General features: G+C 35.9%; 1 protein-coding gene across 2 annotated transcripts in view; it reads right to left on the bottom strand.

The window, feature by feature from the left end:
* NELL2 (neural EGFL like 2) overlaps nucleotides 1-22,474 on the bottom strand; it is a 366,586-nt gene that overhangs the window by 33,342 nt on the left and 310,770 nt on the right. For both annotated transcript variants that reach the window (XM_024737158.1, XM_024737157.1), the window contains one exon: nucleotides 7,226-7,366. In XM_024737158.1, the coding sequence (XP_024592926.1) occupies nucleotides 7,226-7,366 (141 nt within the window). The remainder of the gene's footprint in view (nucleotides 1-7,225; nucleotides 7,367-22,474) is intronic.

Raw genomic sequence — 22,474 nt, 5'->3', positions numbered from 1 at the left:
ATCCATATGATCATTTCAATAAATGAAGGAAAAGTTTTTGACAAAATTCAACACCCAATTATGATAAAAACTCTCCAGAAAGTGGGCATAGAGGGAACCTACCTCAACATAATAAAGGCCATATATGACAAGCCCACAGCAAACATTATTCTCAAAGCTGGAAAACTGAAAGCATTTCCTCTAAGATGAGGAACAAGACTAGGATATCCACTCACACCACTATTCAACATAGTTTTGGAAATCCTAGCCATGGCAATCAGAGAAGAAAAAGAAATAAAAGGAATACAAATTGGAAAAGAAGAAGTAAAGGCGTCACTGTTTGCAGATGAGATGACACTATACATACAGAATCCTAAAGATGCCACCAGAAAACTACTAGAGCTAATCAATGAATTTGGTAAAGTTGCAGGATACAAAATTAAAGCACAGAAATCTCTTGCATTCCTATACACTAATGATGAAAAATCTGAAAGAGAAATTAAGGAAACACTCCTATTTACCATCGCAACCAAAAGAATAAAATACCTAGGAATAAATCTACCTAGGCAGAAAGAAGACCTGTATGCATAAAATTATAAGACACTGATGAAAGAAATTAAAGATGATATAAACAGAGAAATATACCATGTTCTTGGATTGGAGGAATCAATATTTTGAAAATGACCATACTTCCGAAAGCAATCTACAGATTCAATGCAATCCCTATCAAATTACCAATGGCATTTTTTACACAACTATAACAAAAAAAAATCTTAACATTTGTATGGAGACACAAAAGACCCTGAACAGCCAAAGCAGTCTTGAGGGAAAAAAATGGAGCTGGAGGAATCAGACTCCCTGACTTCAGACTATACTACAGGGCTACAATAATCAAGACAATATGGTACTGGCACAAAAACAGAAATACAGATCAATGGAACAGGATAGAAAGCCCAGAGATAAACCCACGCACTTATGGTCAACTAATCTATGACAAAGGAGGCAAGGATACACAATGGAGAAAAGACAGTCTCTTCAATACGTGGTGCTGGGAAAACTGGACAGCTACACATAAAAGAATGAAATTAGAACACTACCTAACACCATATGCAAAAGTAAACTCAAAATGGATTAGAGAACTAAATGTAAGACCGGACACTATAAAACTCTTAGAGGAAAACAGGAAGAACACTCTTCGACATAAATCACAGCAAGATCTTTCTTGATCTACCTCCTAGAGTAATGGAAATAAAAACAAAAAACAAATGGGACCTAATTAAACTTAAAATCTTTTGCAAAGCAAAGGAAACTACAAACAAGACGAAAAGACAGCCCTCAGAATGGGAGAATATATTTCCAAATGAAGCAACTTGACAAAGGGTTAATCTCCAAAATATATAAACAGCTCATGCAGCTCAATATTAAAAAAACAAACAACCCAATCCGAGAATGGGCAGAAGACCTAAATAGACATTTCTCCAAAAAAGACATACAGATGGCCAAGAAGCACATGAAAAGCTGCTCAACATCACTAATTATTAGAGAAATGCAAATCAAAACTACAATGAGGTATCACCTCACACTAGTTAGAATGGGCATCATCAGAAAATCTACAAACAAATGCTGGAGAGGGTGTGGAGAAAAGGGAATCCTCTGTACTGTTGGTGGGAATGTAAATTGATACAGCCACTATTGGGAACAGTATGGAGGTTCCTTATAAAACTAAAAATAGAATTACCATGTGACCCAGCATCCCACTATTGGGCATATACCCAGAGAAAACCATAATTCAAAAAGACACATGCCCCCCCCCCCCCGACCAGTGTTCACTGCAACTCTATTTACAATAGCCAGGATATGGAAGCAACCTAAATGCCCATTGACAGACAAATGGACAAAGAAGTTGTGGTACATATATACCATCGAAGATTACTGAGCCATAAAAAGGAATGTAATTGGGTCATTTGTAGAGACGTGGATGGATCTAGAGTCTGTCATACGGAGTGAAGTAAGTCAGAAAGAGAGAAACACATATCATATATTAACGCATATATGTGGAAGCTAGAAAAATGGTACAGATGAACCAGTGTGCAGGGCAGACACAGATATAGAGAAGAAACGTATGGATACCAAGGGGGGAAGTGGCAGGTGGGGGTGGGGGGATGAACTGGGAGATTGGGATTGATATATATACACTAATATGTATAAAATGGATAACTAATAACCTGCTGTATAAAAAAATAAGTAAAATAAAATTAAAAAAAAATACTGGTAAGTGCTTTAGTGAGTGACTGGAGAAATAATGTTGCTGAAGCCAGTGGTCAAGTCTCAGTTCCCATCGAACTTGAGCTAGCAGCAGCTTTTGACACAGGTCCTTCCCTCTCCCTGATAAATTTCCTTTACTTGCTTCCTATCACACTGGTAGCTCTTTTTGGGTCTTTCTTCTGCCCGCATACACATTCTCCAGGTGTGGCAGTTACATTATGAATAAGATTTAGCCAAGCAAAGAGGAGGTAAAGACTGGTCTAGTCAGAGGTAAGGGTGTGTTTGAGTCCCAATGTTCAGAGCCATCAAGATGTGTTAGAGGATCAGAAGTATTGGTATGACTTGAATATCTAGGGAGAGCAGAGTGGGTAGACAGGCAGCTGAAGAGGTTCTCCAGGATCAGTTAGAAGTCATGTTGTAAGAAATCTGAACCTTATCTTAAAGACAATAAAATGTCATTTTAGGGAATTGCAAAACAAAAAAAATCATAATAAAAAAAATCATAATCAGATATGCATTTTTGAAAGGGTCCTTTGGCTTCACTGTGGAAAAGGGATTTAAATGGATTAGAAATTGAAGCTAGGAGACTGATTAATAGACTGTTCAGTATTCCAGGAAAGTGATGGTCATATAATAAAAGGAAACACTTATATAGTGGTTGGTATGTATCAAATTCTAAGTACTTTCATATAATGACTCATTTCATATAATGACTCACAACAACCATGAAAGGTACCATCATTATCTCCATTGTATAGATCAGGAAATTAAGGTCTAGACATGTTGAATAACTTTCTCAGGGTCCCACAGCTAGTAAGGTATACAGCCCAGATGGGAACCCAAGCTGTCAGGCTCCAAGTCTGTGCTCTTAGGCATAATGCTGTATTGAGTAGTAGCAGTGGGGATGCATAGAAAGAAACAACAAAGCTAAAATCTTCCAAGATAGAAACAACAAAGATAAAGCAACTTCTTAGTGATTTGTTGGCTTCAAAGACTAGGGAGAGAGAAGGGTCATGAATGATTAGATGTCCTGCTTGGAAAATTTGGTTGATGATATTTATACAAAGAAGAGCAAGATTTTGCTGGGGAGTGGAAGTAGGTGGCAGGGATGAGCAAAGACATGAGTTAGTTTGATATGTTGAAATACACTTTCCTCTGGGCTTCTAGGTAGAGCTGTCCAACTGGATATGTGGGTCTGGAATTCAGAAAATAGGACTGGGCCAAAATATAGATTTGGTGGAGATACACTTTCATCATTCCCTTTGTCAAAAATAGACTTTCAGACTCAAGTTCAAACTTATTAGAAAGGCATTTAAAGCTACTTCCTTTGCTGGAACTCTCTTTCCCTATCTCAATGAGCCAATAATCACATCATACTTAAGTCCTGAAACAATGCTAGATATTCAATCCTTTCTTGATCCCAACAGGAAATAATTCCTCTCTTTGTTTCATTATGGCTCTGAATTCATACTTTTCTTATGTATTCATCATTTTCAACTTTGCAGCTTTCTCCTCTATTGAAAAACTTACTACATTCTATCTTGTATGACAGTTGTTACTGTACATATTTTATCTCGACTACAAGCTGAGAGCAGTGATCATACCTCCTTTATATTTCTTCACAGCAGGTGCCTGGTAAAGTACCTCAAGGTACCTGTGCATAGATTCAGTAACCACTTCTTGAGTTGAAATAGATTCATTTCATTTTCATACTTTTCCTTGATTTAAGTTTAGAATTTATAGTATTTGGCTTGAACATAATACTCAAAAGATGTTACCCTATAAACATTTTTTGGGGTCATACAAGTTCAAAAAATCCTCACCAAGCATAAAGATAATCCAGAAATAAAAGCTTTAAGTAAAGGGAAATGTGGGCATGAAAATACAATATTCTTACCTGGAAAAAAGATACTGGGCTTTATTCTCAGAGAAAGACAAATTTTCAGGCACATTAGGAATGATGATATGGACAAGGAAAGTGGTACCCTTGTACATTATCTGGTGATTAAATGTCTACACCTCTGAGGTAAATGGATGAGCAAAACAGTTTACACTTTGTATGAATGCAGTTTATAAGGCACGTATTTGTAGATTACACAGCCTAAGAAGTAGTGAAACAGTGCAAAGTTATTTATTCACATTTTCAAATATGAACATTATACTTCAGCATAATTGTAAACCCACTGCTGTGGCTTTGTCCACGTTGAAATGCTTCTTTTCTTTGTCCCCAGCACAGAAAAATGGAACCTGCTCAGATATAATCACACTCTTAAAATTGCATCCTTCTAAATACTAATATAACAATTCTACAAATCACTGAAATTGCAGTAAATAGATAATTGTTAAAAAGAAGCACTTTAGTTCTCTCTTGTTTTATACAACATAGGTGGGTTCTTTTAAAAGTATTCTTCAGAGCACACTGTCTTCTGAAAGAGTAGTAGATTTTTACGATAATCATTATAAATTATACTGGAAGATAATAATAGAATCATCTTTCTAGAATTGTGGTTCTTTTTTTAAAAAAATAAGATTTCCCATTCTTTCTGTATTTACGGAATTTCCTCAAAAAGCCTTTTCTGTGTAGGCATTTCATAGAATCCTTTACTTCCCTATATTCATCTTTATCATGTGTTATTTTAATGGCTAGTTTCATTTTCCTTGTTACTTTTGGACACTAATGAATGCACTAATTACGTTTTGTCATTTTTTTCCTGACCGTTACATCTTTACTGTATATCATACCATATGTCTGGTGGAAAAGGGAAGTACTTCTTTTTTCTCAGTTAAATAAGCAGAGTTATCGACAGAGAAAGAAGAGAAAGAAAGTGGTATCTAAGATTTGAGGAGACGGAAGAAGGTATGCAGGGGAAAGTAACTAAGGAAATAAAGTAGGAATACTGGGTGATGCCGATGGTCCTCAGAGCAGGTAGCTTACAAGATGGCCCCCAACGATCCTCACCATTTAATATTCACACGCTTGTGTAATCCTCTCCCCTTGGACTTACTGACTGGCTTCTAACAAATAGACTATGGGAGAAGTGATGAAATGTCACATCTGAGATTCAGTTATGGAAAGACTGTGGCTGCCATCTTGAGCACCTGCTTATTCTAGGGGAAGCCAGACCCCAGCCCTGTGGAGTAGCTTCTGTGTTAAGGAAACAAGGCCTGCCAATAGACACATGAGTGACCTTCATTCTCTCCACTCCCACCCCAGACAAGTCTTCAAGATGAGACCACATCCCTGGGCAACAACTTGATGGTAGTAACCTCCTTAGAAACCTTGAACCAGAGGCATTCAGTTAAGCTGTGCATAGATTCCTTACCCACAGAAGTTGTGAGATAACTTTTGTTGTTTTCAGTTTCTAAGTTTTGGGGGTAACTTTTAACACATCAGTAGATAACTAATACAGCTCTCTTGAGACATGTGGTCATAAATTTAAAAGATAGTGAAAGCAGTTGCAAATATAAAGCAAGATAGTCAGCAGAGGTATGTATTTTTTCTAGTTACATTCTGATGCATAGAAAAGGATACCAAGCAAAATTAAACACAGGTTACCCCTAGAGCAGAAGAGGAAGGGATGGGGAAAAGGGGGAGATGAAATAAAGATGCATTTTCAGCTTTGCTCTATATATTTCTGTATGCTTTGAAATATTTATAATCAGCTTGTATTCATTCTTTATGTATGTAACTCAAAATAAAATAAAAGACAATCTTAAAAAGGTAGCACTGATGACTTCTTCCTCATAATATACTATAGAAAACAGGCAAAATATTTTATCAGGGAAGGGCAAAATCACACGGTTTGATCGGCTTCTTGAATGGCATTCTCTACAGGGCTGGAAGTAGGCATTCTGGAACATTCACAAGTGCCAGGTAGAGTCTTCAGACCACAGCTAAGTGTTTATTTGCAAATGCCAGGTTTTAGCCCCTGGTAAGGCAGTAGCGTTCCCGTTCCGCATAAAAATCCAGATGAACGTTCCGCTCAAGGTCCAGAGCTCTGCAGCTGCTGGCAAAGCACGCTGGGAGCCTTGGCATCTATCGCCCATGTCTGTTTCACTTTTCTCTGTGTGAAAACCTCTTGAGGCCCAAGGGTAAAAGACGTCTCATCATTTAAGCGTCAAGCACTGCTAAGTTAGATTCTCCAAGGCTTTCATCGACTGTGTCATTTTAGCCACATCATTCTCTTAGGCTGTTACTCTATGAAGGTGTAAACACCAATGGAGAAAATAATGACTTCTTGAGGTTTGTTTCGTTTTCCAATCCTGTGCCAAATCCTTTTAGTATGGGTGGTTTCCCTGACAATTATTCACTGTGCTTTACTTACTCTGCCTGCCTCCTAAATATTGTGCCCCTTAATAGAGGATATAAGGGAACAGAGTTGTCAATTCACTGAAAATAAGTCAAAATTAATGGTAAATAATTGAATATAATCTTTTCAAATTTCCACTCTTATTAGATTGACATCTTCTGTGAAGCAGGGACCATATCTTCTGTATCCAACATTCACTAAATATCTCTGACTTTGCCAGGTGAGTGATACGTTAGGAACAGCCCAGAGTAGCATGCATTATATTTCCCTTGACCATATCATCATTGTATTTCCTCTACCCTCATTTTCCCTCTATCCTGCTTTCCTCATCTATTTTTTTTTTTTCTAGTTTTTTTTTTGGGTCAGATTTTTACCTGCTGCCATTTAAAAAATTTATCTGACATTATGGGTTTACTCATTCTAAAACACGCTTCAACAGTTAAAAGTGTCCACAGAAAATTGGTTTACTATTGCAAGTTTTAATTATCTGAAAATCAGTTATCATAATTCGCAAGCAAAAGTTAGATTTTAACATGTTTCTAATCACTGTTGTATAAACACACAGCAAAAATCACCAATACCTTAAATATTAGATCAATCTACTATTTGCATCTTACTGCATTTTCCTCAATTTTAAGACTTTAAACTCTAGGTCTTCTCCTTGTACTGACCTTCACACGATTCTCCACTTGGTGAAAACATCCCATTGTCATGGTAGCCATCTCTGCACTCACAGTGGTACCATCCGGGCAGGTTGATGCAGTTAGCACGGCTGTCACACTGAACAAAGCCATCAGAGCACTCATCGATGTCTATTTGGGAAAGAAAACAGAAACGGGATGTTATACAATTGCTGCCTTTCTCTCAAAGAAACTAAAATATTCTGTTAGATGGCTACTAAAATATTTAGTGCCAGCAAATCCTTAAAACTGAGACAACATAAAATCAAGAAAGTCTACTTGGTTGTTGAAAGCTATAGAGAAAGAATGTAGTGGTATTAGCAATAGGAGAAACATCTAGACAGCTTCTCTGTTGCAAAAGTCATCCAACTGTAGAAACTGGAAAGAAACCATCTGTGATAGTCATTAGTGCTGCTCGCCAAATATTTCCAGCTCTTTTTCTGGACACAAGCTAGGATTGCCATGTGACTTCCTGAGGTCAATTAGGGAATGACATGCGTCACTTCCAGAGAGGGCCTTAAAGATGCAGTGTGTGATTCACACATACCCTTCCCCCATCACAATGACCAGCGATTTCCAGAAGCTCTGCAGATCAGCCTGAGTCCTGAGTGAAGACGATATGGGGCACGTTCCTCCTCTAGTTGGGGTGGACATAGAGTATGAGCAAGAACCAACCTTTTTGCTTTAAGCCACTGAAATTTTAGGGTCTCTTATTACTATCAACATGATCTCCAGTATATGGCAATAGCATTCATGCATCAATATGCTTCCGATTTTTGAGAATATATCCCACCTATGCCACCTTTTAATGTGTTTCACATATATCATTACTTCATTCAACCCTCAAAAAAAATCTTGCCATTTAGACAGCATATTGAACATATGAAAAAATATGAGGCAAAAGGAAATTATGGGATTTAACCAAGGTCACCTAAGAGTTCATATTTGCCTAACTTTCTGGAGTGTGCTCCTTCATACAAGTAGACACAGGCTGAAATTGGCAAAATTGTCTAAACAAACAGAGAATGTATCTTGAGTTTCATATATTTCCTCCAGTGGCTTATTACTATTCTCAAATGTTGCGAGCCTTTTATTCTTCTTATTCAGTCTGCTGATTAATGGGAACATCTGATGTCCATCCAAGCCTCTTTAATCAGTCATAGAGGAAAAAGTAATTCCTAGAGTTGCTTTACAGACTGTCCCCTTCTTCTTAATACCTTCTGGGTTTCTGGGTGGTGTGGGGTTGCCTCAGACCTTGCTAAGTGATCTGCTGGCACCGTACCATCACAGCTGCCAAAAATATCCATCTTGACAACCCTTTGCCATGACTGCAGATTCCACTCGCCGAGGTAGAACAGCCTTTTCTTATATGTTTTCCGCACCTGCATCATATTCCCTGCTGCAGTGACCAGCATGACAAGTCCCTCCTATTGATGGGAAGACCAGATACACTTTAGAGTCCTTTCCTCCCAGACAATCCACTCCAGCAGTATCTACTGCCTTCTAGTCTCATCTAACTTCAAATTCTTGGAAGTATATATTTCTTTCATTTTCTTTTAAAATTTCCTCTTTTACTATGTTCAATTTTTAAAGAGACACATTTTTGAATAAGTAAGATTTTTAAAAGAAAAAAAAGTCATCACTCATATACTTCTTGATAAGCCCGGAGTTCCTTCAGTAAAACAAGGCACAAACCATTCTCTTAGATTAGGTAGTAAGCCAAAATAAATATTTTATATGATTGCAAAATTTTAACATTCTTTCTGAACTATGAGTGATTTGCCTCTGTGGTTTCTCTTCTGAAAAGTCAGTTTCTTACCGTTAGTAATTCCTATTGTCAAAATAACTGTTAGTGGCCAAGTCAGCTAACCATTGACTTCCTGACACATAGCTGATGTGGATTGCTTCCATTTAGTAAGGCCTCATACGTTTTATGAAACAGCCTGTCTGTACTTCAGGGGCCTCCCTTACTGATGACTTATAAATGGGACTAAAATGCTATGCTCATTTCAGCTTTATATGGTCTTTTCTTCTAACCCAAAAGATGCAGGAAATTGGTTATGTCATTTCTTAAGTGCATGGACAAAAGAAAACAGGTTGGAATTTAAGCTTTAGAAATGAGTTTATTGGAAGAAGGTCAGGAGGGGGATGTTTAGAGCACCTCATTTTAGAATAATTTGGTCATTAGCGTTGGTGATTTGGAAGTAAATATTAATAGAACAGAGCCTTATCCACTGAAGCAACTTTCACATCTCTTATTTACCCTTTAATTTAGTTATTTTTTCTTGCTGCAACACAAGGGCTACCTCAGGTCACATGACACAGATATATCTTTCAATATTTACTCCTCACTCATTTTCTCTTGTCACTCTTTCTAATCACCAGGCCCACTCCTATACTGCTTCATCTCCACTTCTCTTTGTTTATATTACAGCAACCTTGCTTGATCTATATCCATTAAAGTTTAATAGAAATGTTACACAGTATATTAGTGCATATTCCCTGAAGACTGGGGATTGAAACATGTACTGGCCATAATGTATTTTCCTATACAATCTGAGTATCATTATTTGACTATTAATACTAAGTAGTATTTTAGTGGATAGATATGCAAATATATATGTCACTCAATAACTTATCATTCAATACTTATTGAATACCTGTTATATGCCAAGTATTAAGTGCTGGGGAAACAAGGGTACATAAAGCAGAAGTAATTTCTACCCTTACTGGGTTTACTATCTATCTAAAGTGTGTTTTATTTTAAGAAAATTAAACTTATGAAAACCTGAATTTACAATCATGCAGGACAGTGTTTCCCAGCATGTTATATATCTGCCGCCACTGGTATGGTATTTAGGTGATAACAGGCAAAAACTTTATTTTACTAGCTACATTTGTATATTTCTGAATTATTTCTATTTATAGCAAGTGATACTAATAGTACAGTAGTGAAATTGTATTTAAATTTAAAAAGTGGGAGGGATTACAGAAACAACAGTAAGTAGATATTGGTATAAACAGTATATAAATATGACAAACTTATTAAGGTGGCATATGAATGACTAGAGTTTTGAAAACACTAAGATACAGTATGGAGCAATTATTCAAATCTCAGAAGGATTTACTGAGTAGTCCATTAGGTAGTGAAATGTCTTAATTCATTTAAAATATGACTCAACTTATAAAATATAGTATAAGTATACATATGTCATGGCTCAAATTATATACTTGCTACCATTTAGGATAGCAAAGTAAAACTAGCCAGATAATATACATTGCTTTGTTTTACACTTTCATGTTCCTGCTAATTTTGATTTGTTTATGAAAACTTTTCTACTTTGGTGAAAGTCGGTAGAAAATGAGAGTGTGCTTGAATTGCCAAAGTATGCACTTTCCACCAGAAGGTATGTTTGTTTGGCTCATGGGTCTAATTAAAGTGAAAGATGAAACAAGCAGCCTCATCTGTAAGCTATCTGATGGTATGTATATCTTTAGTTACTCAGTAATCATTAATAAGTAAAGAACTGAAATCTGATCCACAATTTAAGAATTCAGTATATTTTATCTATACACAAATGTAGACATTACTATGAGTTAGAACATATAAATGCACACATATTGTGTGCAATTTCAGATATGCACATATTGTGCTTTTACATATCATATAATAACAGAAAGTAGTAAAAAAAAATCAGATGATTTATTTCTTTGGTACTTTCTTTAAGTCAGTTAAGACCAAACTTTATATTATCTAATTGAGTTAGAAACACAGAGAACAGCAGATCTGGGGGGGGGGAATGTTATTATTTTATTCCATATAAGAACTACCAAGTTTGAACAAATTACTTTCCAAACCAAGTTAGAGTATTCAGAAAGGTTAGTACAGGATGTATAAGCTCATATGATTTAGTCTTAATTATAAGGACCTTAATTTTATACTCTGTAGGTACATTATATAAAAAACTAAAAATAAATTTTATGAAAAACTATGATTTCATTATATATTCTGTCTTAGAAAGGAACTAGTTCCTTAGGGACAATTAGAACTTTTTCACTAGCTACATTTAGAACAGTCAGCTAGTGATGATATTGAGATGCTGTCCCAGAGCACAGAGAATCTAAAATCCAAAAGATATTTAGCCATCCAACAGCAGTCACGAATAGCAGTCATACTCCAGAGGTCAAAATCAACTTAGAAAATGGAAGTGGAAGGCACTGTGGTGATAGATTTTCTAGAAAGTACATATGTTTTGAGGTAATCATTAAAAACACACCAACAAGCAGAAAACAAGAAAGGAACATGTATGAATAAAAAAAAGCTCACACATGTCAGTATCTTGTTTTCTTTGCCTCCCTCAGGTGTGGTGACACAAGACTGCATGCCTCCTACAATGTCACAGACCACTGGCTTCAGAGGAGGCCAAACAAAAATGGCTTTTGACATCAGCATTTAATGGGTCACTTTGGAAAATGACAAATTATTTCTTTGTAAAATTAAGTGTAGTTATAAAATGAGACACTTGAATGATAAACAAACCCTTTCTCATGCATAGTAACAGTTATTTCTATCATAACAACATAACTAAGAATAATAAAAACTGTGTAAATATCTAGAACCATCCATACCTAAAACAGACCCTAATCATTAGTTTAACCTGCTACCCTATTCAAAAGAAAAGAAAATACAATTATTTTTTTAAATGAGCATGGTACTTTTAATGGCAAAGTCAAATCATGAGAGTACTGTGTTTCAAAGTGTTTATTATTAATAAAAACCTGACAATTTCTCATTAAAAAAAATAGTACTTGGACTAGTTATATCACTATCCTATGCACTGGTAGGTAAATTATATTGATAAACAGTAGGAAATTAAACATCCTCAAAACAATTAATCAACTCTTGATTACCCACATGTGGATTATTTGCTTTCTAGATTATCCACAGCATTTTTTAAAAAGATCACAAGGTCATTTCCCTCTGTCTTTTGTTGAGCTTCTGGGGAGTCTGCTTTCAACCTTTAGATGTGAGTGCTCAATGAAAGCAAACTCTTTTGAGCATTACATTGTTTTTTACAACTATTTCAGACTTGGGTATAAAATATCCAAAATGTCATAAAAAGACTGATTTTCTCATGTGAACTTTTTGAAAGTAAAATGACAATATATGTAAATAAATTTTGAAAATCCTAAAATCCTCTTCACAAGTTGGATAATAACATTGGAGATTTAGTGAAAATTATTTTCACTACTTTATAGTTCATAATCAGGAAGTTAATGACAACTCTTTAAAAAAGCATAATGTAATTTCTTCATCATGTCATTTAGTCCTCACAACAGCTGTGTAAGTTATTCTTATCCCTATGTCATAGACAAAAAAGCGGTGAGAGCAAAGGCATTGCCCAAGGTCACACCATGGACCAGAACTCTTTCAACTCCAAGTCCAGTGCTCTTTCTCTCACCACAGGCTGCCTCTGAAGACCAACACTTGGCCAACCAGAAACAGCCTATACTTTGAGATGTCTCAGTATAATCTTTTTTTTTTTAACATCTTTATTGGAGTATAATTGCTTTACAATGGTGTGTTAGTTTCTGCTTTATAACTAATCAGTATATATCTTAATGTGAGTGAATTTCAGCTCTGTGGCTTGTCATCTGTGTAACTTTGAGTTATTTTACTAAACTTCTCTGGGTTTTCTGTTTTTGAAATAGAAGTAATACTCTCTATTTCTTAATAGTTCGCTCTTAACTACTGCCATTAACTATACGTGGCATCACAGGAGAAGCAGTGCCTGGCTCAGAATAGCTACTCCTTATCTTTTTGCCCACCTTTCAAAAGTATTTTGATTCTTTGGGTTTTCTATCAGTTTGAAATTTCTCACAAAACCCCCCAAACAAAACCAGAAATGGGGGGAGGGGAAGTCTGCACTGGTTCTATAGATTGATTTGGGGAGAAGTGACATCTTTACGTTATTGAATCTTTTCATCCACACGCATGATGTACTTCCTCTTTCTCTAATAATTTTTATAGCTTTTACGGTCTTTATCGATTTCTGAAAGGACGCCTTCTATATAGTTTGCCTTGGCTTATTCCTAAATGTTTTTTTTTGTCTTCCTTTTTATTAAAATCAACATTATTTTTCTCCAGCTTTATTAAGGTATAATTGACAAATAAAATTGTAAGATATTTAAAGACTACAATATGATGATTTGATATATGTATAAATTGTGAAAGGATTCCCCCATTGCCCCATTGAGTTAATTAACACATCCATCACCTCACAGATTTACCTTTTTTTTTTCTCTTTTGGTAAGAACATTGAAGTTCTACTCTTTTAATAAATTTCTATTATACAATACAGTATAATCAACTACAGTCATCATGTTATACATATTATCTCCTCAGACCTAAAACCAACTGTACTGAGGTAAAATTTATATACAAAAAACATCACCAACAATTCCATGAGTTTTGACACATAAACACTACCACAATCAAGCTATAAAACACTGCTTTCACCCCCAATTTTCCTTAATATCAAAATAGTTTACAAATAATTTGTATAAATATGGGCAGTGACTATGCCTGTGTGTTTTTCTTTCTTTCTCTAACATCTAGCAAAGAACCAGATGCATGGTTAGAGATTCATAAACATTTACTGAGTGAATGAATGATCTGTTTGTAATATCAGGTAACTAAGTGGCAAGCTCAGCATGCCACCTTTTGAGTCCTGCTAGGTCAGGGGGAATTAAGGCAGGAGTGGCAGCTTGAAAGCATTCACTAAGATGCAATAACAAGACATGATAAGATGACCCTTTCTCATCCTACCTCAAATATTTATGTCAAACACTTGACTATAATATTAAATGGTGTAGAATTGGTATAGAAAATGTGTACATTATATATATATATATATATACATGAAATACAATGTAAATGTAATTACATATTTAATATATATAACATATATTATTAATTTTTTAACAAAGAGTACATCCAAACTTCTGATTAAAGATGAAAGATTAAAAACATTGTTAAATCTCTTCTTCCTCCCACCTTATAAGCATTACGCTAAAGGGACAAAGAAAAGTGTAAACAAAGATAAAAGGTAAAACACCACCAGTGGAGAAGAAAATTCAATGAATTTCTGGATTAGTTAAAGGTCTACTGATGAACAATCAACCCAACCACCTCCTCCCACCTTGAGCAGACAGCTGAAAGAAAGCAATTACCCCCAAAGCCAGAATGGATGGTTCTTCTGTAAAGAAAATAAATAAATAAAATATCTGGAGGAAACTAAGTAGCTAATATAGGAGTTATCCTTTGTAACAAAGTCCCCTGCATTTCAGTGTTTAGAGTTCAAAGTGTAAAAAGTGGTACCTTTTTAGCTCACCCAATGTAAGATTGCCAGTCAACAAACCTTACCTTCATATCAAAGGTCAATGTTTAATTCATTCTTAAATATTAATGTGAGATCAAGGAGAAACAAATACTTGAGAAAAGACTATAACATTAAACAGAATAACCAAGATATACCACCATAAAAACTGACTCTGAAGGAAATAGAGATAATGCACAGAACAGGACTTAAAATATTTCTAATTAATACTTTCTAATAGACTTGAAAGAATATTTCATTCATAAGAAAAGCACACAGTGCTATAAAAAGGAATATTCAGAGAATAAGAAGGAGCTCTTGGAAATTAAAAATATGATAGCTGAAATTTTTCAAAAATGCAATATAATACTTGGAAGATCAAGTTGAAGTAGTCTTTCTAAAAGAGTAACATATAGAAAATAGAAGAAAAATATGATAGGAAAAAAATCAAACAGCTTTTGTACCAACCAACAATCAAAATGTACCAACTCAAATGGTACATATAGCTTATGATTAAAAACAAATTTAATACCAAGAAAAGAGAAAACTCAAAGTGAAGAAACTATCTTAAATAATAACAGTAATAATTGAAGAACTTTTCACAGGACTTTAGTCTTCAGATTAAAAGGCCCCATCAAGTTCTCCAAATAATGAAATGATAGCCAATACTTACTGATGACTGACTATATGGAAGCCACTGTTCTTTGCAATTTACCTATATTTACTCATATAGTGCAGACAGCAGTCCCATGAGGTAGGAAATTTTATCATTCCCTCAATTTTAAAGAGAAAGAAACTTAGATACTGGGGGTTTAAGTAATTTTCTCAAGATTATTGAGGGTTAAAACTAGGATTTGAATCCAGATACTCTAGATATAGAGGTCAAACTCTTACCCTATATACAACACTACCTCAAATGAATGAAACAGATTCACATCTAAATGCACATTGTGAAATTTCACAGTAAGTACAAAACATAAATCTTCCAGAAGGGAAATAACCCTTATGTGCAACCTAAAGGTTACACGTAAAGGGATAAGAATCCGTCTAGCATCACATTTCTCACTGCTTGTTGTAAGAGAGTGAAGCAATGATTTTGACCCTAGAATTCTATACTTGGCAAAACTGTCAAATACCTGGAAAAGCTGGATAAAGATCTTTTAAGATATATAATTTCTTAGAAAGTTTTTGTGCTATTTACTATTTTTAAAAGATTTTACTGATGATGTAATGCAATAAAATAAAGGACCAAATCCATGTAACGAAACACCTATCAGTAGTTCACCACTCTCTTCTAAAACTCTCCACGTTGCAAGGATATATCACTGTCTTAGTTCTTTCACCTCATTGCCCCTATATCTTGGTTTTCTTCTCAGGTCTTATCTTCTCAATCTCCACAAGTTTGAGTTCCCTATGGATCTATATTCAGATATTTTCTTTTCCATCTACTAACTTCTTAATGATTTCATCTAATACTAGGGCTTTAAATACCCAAACTCCATCAATACACTGAAAACTACCTGTAGTGGGTCGAATACTGTTCCCAAAAACTTCGTGTCCACTAAGAACTCAGAACATAACTCGATTTGGAAATAGGGAAGCAAGGAAAACTATGTATGGTAGATAAAACAAGAAATGAAGGTGAACACATATACTGGTGAAGGCTAAAAAGGTAACTTACATAAGAAAAGGGGATATGGAAGGGTGGTGGTATAAGGAAGGTAAATTATCATCTATCATAGAAAAAAGTCTACTGGTAACGTCTAAAATTGACCAGTTAAACAAAGCATGGTATAAACATATTAGAAGAATTGGAAAGTGGTCCCCCTGGAAAGTGGTCCCCCCTAGTACCTTGTCTCAACTGGACTTTCACAAGAGAAGTAAGTTCTAATGCCCTAAGGCACCCTGAGCAAATCATGAATGAACTTCTCTGCTGTGTATCTGGTATGGTACTAGTCATGTACCATCCTTGCGAGATCTGAGAAATTAGTTGCTCGGGTCATTTTCTGGTTTATAGTTCAGGTAAGGAACTCCTTTTAGAAAAGCTGATAGAAGGTAAGCAGGAAGTGAGTCAGGGGACTATTGCCTTTCATTCTAAGTTCTTCTGTTTTTGATTTTTTAAACGTGTCTAATTTCTTTCATATACATAAAAATATTTTTAGAAAACATTCAGAAGTCTCATTTTTAAAGTGTTAAGTATAATATGGTAGCAACTGGCTAGTAGTGATATCTAGATGAAAAGAAAGATGAGCCAGAAGCTCTGGAAAAAGATATCAGGACCAGAAACACGTGGATAATATAATCAGAACTGATACTACAAGATGCTTCTGAAATTGGAAGAGGGGGATGAAACTACTAAAGTGAGATAACAAACAGCCAAGAAAGAGACAAGGACAGTCCTTGTGGGAAAATGGAGGGAAAGAAAAGGCAGAGGAACTGTAGGAGGAACTGTTAGCAGCAACGTGGGAAGGTCACAAGTGTAACCACAGGAACCTAAAGGGAGAAGAGAACCTCGAGGGAGAAGAAAGGACTGTCAACAATGCCAAGGACTTTTTCCAATGGCCTCTTGTTGTAAATTTAAGAATAAATACTTCTGGCTTAACAGAGAATTGAAACTCCCTCTGATGTATGAGCAACAAGTTGAACAAAGCGTTTAATAAAATGGAATTCTGGAAACTCCTTAAAACATAAAAATCTTTGCCATTACAATATCCCTTTTACAAGGTAGCTTAGCTTAATGTGTAGGATATGAGACTTAGAAGACTTTTACTCATTCATTCAAGTACATATCAAATGTCTCGCATAGAAAACACAGTAGTCATTACGGTGGTATACTCGAGTTCACAGTCTAACAAAAACTGTAGCATCAGCACAAGTACCGCAGAGGCAAGGTAGATATGAGGCCTGTAGGGATAGTACAGGTGAAGAAATATGTGAATGCAGGAAAGAGACATGACCTCACTCTGAAACTCTGATCACTGAAAACTAGGCCACTGGAGTAAAACATAGCTGAACAAAAACTTCCAGACTTGTTCCTGCAAATACTAGAAAATTACTTAAAACGTTTATTCATTTATTACATTGTAATCAAGTACCTGCTTTTAAAATCGGCATGCCTTTTTGTACATTAGATGGTATTATGGTTAGGCTCCCAAGATAACATGAATGTGAAGCACCTGCTGGCTCTGTAATAATAAGTAGACTGGTTTTAATCAGGGTAAAAGCAGGAAACTCTCAATTCCTATGCTTCCCTGAGCCACTTTCTAATAGCAGGGATTAGATCGCCTACTCGATATTGAGATTATTTCCGGAAGGAGAAAAAAGAAGCTGATTTCCTCAAAGTATCCAGCAAGAATAAGATGGCTAAAGTGCCTGTGTGTAATAATTTAATGCAAGCTTTCTAATTATTAATATAGCACTATCAAAGGCTTTTTGCATTTTGATGAGCTCACTTACTGGTTATTCAGGAAAACAAGCTTTTGAATGGCACGCGAGGAATGGTAAGATGATAGTCAAAATAGCTACCCTGTATTTATTTGTGAGCTAACTCACAAACTTAGATCAGGAGAAATACTGCTTTGAGCAAAATGAGCTCACTGATGACAATAAAAAAAGAAATGGAATACTACAGTTTCCATACATATCTGAATGAGAAGTCATCGGAAAGAGCTTTGAGTGAGTGCTAAGCAAGAAATGTACTGATGAATGGCCTCTGTTGGCTTTGAGCAAGTGTCAGATCTCTGACAGACTATCTACTTTCAGACCATTTTATTATAACCACTGCTTCCATCTCTGCTAAAACACCCATTAGCTTGATACAGGCTTCTCAGCCAGTAATGAAACATCACAGCTCTCCCACTTAGTTAATTGAAGAGGAAAAATACCAAAAAGAAAGCAATTGAGCAAACCAATAACTCCTTCCAATTAAAATTAAGTGAAACAGGCTACGGGTTTCTTAAAGACAGGTTTGCTCTTTTATGCTGCTCCCAAACCTCTTAACCACACAGGCTGACGGTCACTGCTTGGTCCTGTCAATATGAGGTCACTTAATCAAACTTCTTCCAGACTGATCATATTTTTTGTTCACTTTAACAACCTATTTCTTCATGATCAATCAGATCAGTTATGCAATTAGATTTGATCACTAAGGCAACACCAAATCATACATCAAAGGGTCTCCAATCTTGAGTGCTTGAGCTAACAGATTCGGCCTAATTCTGTACTTGAGTAATGTATTTTAAAAAGGAAAAAAATCCTTTAGACAACATTTTTATGATTATCTGATATAAAGAAGGGACAAGGAGAGGGAAGATAACCGACAGTTGTCCAGCTACTAAGTGTCAGATATTTTATCTGGAAATAAAAAACCATTACACTACTGCTTACATACACACACACCCAAACTTTTAAAAAATATTCATATAGTGACTGGAGAAGTGATATGAAGGGACCCAAAGGAAAAACAATCCCTATATGAGCAAAGCTGCCACAACTACTTGTAGTTTTCTATGGAAGCACATGTGTTTCCCAGGAGTTCATCCTGCTGCTCAGAGGCAAGACTCATCCAAAGTGGTCTGGCAAGGTTTGTCCTTCTAGTGGGTTCAGTGCATCAGTCAACAACAGAAGCAACGGGAAGTCTAGTTTTATCTACACTATCTCAGCATTAAGCTGCTAGGGCAAAGATAACGATCTAAATGGACAGTGACGAGGGAGTGATTAAATAAATTATGGCACATTCATAAAATGGAATGCCATACAGCTTACTAAAATGATGTTTCTTTTTTTTTTTTGTTAATAGGGGTATAGTTGCTTTACAATGTTGTGTTAAGTTTCTGCTGTCCAGCGAAGTGAATCAACTATATGTATACAGATATCCCCTCTTTTTTGGATTTCCTTCCCATTTAGGTCACCACAGAGCACTGAGTAGAGTTCCCTGTGCTATACAGGAGGTTCTCATTAGTTATCTATTTTATACATAGTGGTGTACGTTCTTCTGAAAATTATTAATGACATGTAAAAGCACTTATGATAAATGTCATGTAAAAAAGCAGGATTAAAATTATGAAGAAAGTATTACTCCAGTATGTAAGCATGTATTTCATTTTGAATAAGCAGTCATCTTCAGCTGGTGATATTACAGATTATTCTTATTTTGTGTATTTCTTCATTTTATAAATCGTCAGATTAATATACATTGCTTTTATAATTTAAAAAGATTATCTTATATAATATTGTATCTTATATAATTTTATACAGCAACTATACTTCAATACAAATTTAAGAAATTAAATATACATTGCTTTTATAATTTAAAAAGATTTACAGAGGGGTTCCCTGGTGGTGCAGTGGTTGAGAGTCTGCCTGCCGATGCAGGGGACGCGGATTCGTGCCTCGGTCCGGGAAGATCCCACATGCCGCGGAGCAGCTGGGCCCGTGAGCCACGGCCGCTGAGTCTGTGCGTCCGGAGCCTGTGCTCCGCGACGGGAGAGGCCACAACAGTGAGAGGCCCGCGTACCGCGAAAAAAAAAAAGATTTACAGAAAGTATCTGGAGTTTATAAATAAAACCAGGATGGATTAGAAGAGTAGCTCCTATGCACCCTTGTAAATTAATGTCTCAAGATGATGGTCAAGGCCATCTATTCTCATCTCCCATGTTACCCTTCCACAGATCCCATGGTCCAAGACTCATACTGGCCCTCTCCTTCCTTGCACATTAACTGGACTCTTCCATCTCCATGCGTTTGCCTACAAGGTTCCTTTTCCCTAGAATACACATTCTCTTCCTTGGACTCATCAAAATCACATTTGCAAGGCTCTCCTCAGGTCTTATGTATCCAGGACACCACTGCAAATTCTCTGGGTTCTAGTTCTCCTGCTGCACTTGTTGAGTTTACCACAGTTGGCTGAGAGCCATTAGACTTTTTTCCCTCCAGGTTTATAGAAATATAATTCGCATATAATACTGTGTGAGTTTAAGGTATACACCATGTAGATTTGGTACACTTATATACTGCAAAATGATTACCACCATTGCTCAGCTAACATCTCCATCATGTCACATAATTACCATTTCTTTTTTTGTGGTGAGAACATGTAAGATTTACTCTCTTAGCAACTTTCAAGTATATGACACAGTACTGTTAATTATAATCAAAACTCTGTGCATTAGATCCCCAGAACTTATTCATCTTCTAGCTGGAAGTTTGTACTCTTTGACCAACATGTCCCCATTTCTCCCAACCCTCAGGCCCGCCCGGGTAACCACCATTCTACTCTCTGCCTCTGTGAGTTTGGCTTTTTTAGCTTCTACATGTAAGTGACATCATACAGTACTGTCCTTTTCTGTCTGACTTATTTCACTTAGCATAATGCTCTCAAGGTCCATCCACTGTCACAAATGGCAGGATTTCCTTCTTTCTTATGACTGGATAATATTCCACTGTATATACACCACATCTTCTTCATCGATTCATCCATTGATGGACACAGGTTGTTTCTAAATGAGCCCTCGGAGGGTCTGAATTTTACATTACTCATCTTTGAGTCTTCTGTTTCTAAGGTACGTCTGGTGTACCTTGGGTCTCAGTAAATATCTGTTGAATTCTGATGAATTCATCCTTAACAAACAGGACTGAGTCCTGAGTAGGAGGCACCTGGATTGACATATGAGTGTTTGAAAGCATTTGAAAGACAATTAATGAAATGAACTTATTTAAGCAATTATATTTTTTCAAAGGAAATAATTCTGTAGTGAATTTAAGAGCACAACTTAAGTGCTGCTCTTTTAAACTTTGGCTCACAGTGAGTAAACCAAAAACAAGAAGGATTTGGGACTTCAAAATCAAAGGAAAAAGATATCAGTGAGGCTGACTTAAAAGATTAAGCTGCCCAAGTTTTTTTTAACATGGTTTAAAGAATATCATATATACTGAGAACTGTCATTTTATTTTCAATTAACCAACACTTTATTTAAGAACTACACTAACAATAACTGCTCTGAAGTTTAAATTTGGGACTGTAAAGCCAAATAATAAATATTAAATTTGTTTACATTTTAACTGGAACTATTTCAAATATGACGAATAAAAAATAGCTGTAATTGCAAACTATAAAACTCAGCAGTCTATGCTCCTAATTTCCTACGGCAGATCATTAAAAAACAGGAAAACCCTCTGTTAATTCACCTTTATTTATGCTCTGGTGGCATGTTTGCCCTGAACTACGAAGATAGCCTCTGGAATTCTTTCCACTCTAATATCTCTTGTGCTTAGAGAACAAAAGAAATTCACTTAACTAGAAAAGTGAAATTTATTAGACAGGTAGGGAAAACAAATTGATGAATTCTACCTCGTTGGCTGTAAATTCTTCTACCCACATATTTAATCCCTTGTTATCTTGAAGAACATAGAGTCATAGTACCAACTAATAAGAGAAATTCCTGGGAAGAATACAAACAGTTATAGCATGCTTACTGTGGCAGATTGCTAGCAGATCTCAGAAATCTGTTTCTTCTTCTTCCTTGGCACACAGCTAGACTACCTGAGTTTCAGCCAATGGAAGAGGTGTAGCCAAGGCTTTTAGGAAACAGATGTGCCGCCCTCTATCCTCTTTCTTCCCCTTCTGCTGGCTGGATACAGTTAATGAGGTCCCCAGAAACAGGAAAGGAGGGGTGGGAGAGGAAGCAAAAGAGAGAAGGAGTCTGGTTCCCTAAACTTCCTACCAATAAGAAACACTTACTTTGGACAGTTACCTGAGAAATAAACTTCTATTACGATTAAGTCATTAATGTATTTGGACTCTTATTTGTTATTGCTAATAGCCCCCTAATTCAATACTATACCCTATATAAACTATCTGGAA

Source organism: Neophocaena asiaeorientalis, unplaced genomic scaffold, assembly GCF_003031525.2.
Source record: "Neophocaena asiaeorientalis asiaeorientalis breed wild unplaced genomic scaffold, Neophocaena_asiaeorientalis_V1.1 scaffold134, whole genome shotgun sequence".
NCBI classification, from domain to species: Eukaryota; Metazoa; Chordata; class Mammalia; order Artiodactyla; family Phocoenidae; genus Neophocaena; species Neophocaena asiaeorientalis.
The sequence above is the reverse complement of the archived record's forward strand: the minus strand, read 5'-3'. Positions and strand labels throughout refer to the sequence as shown.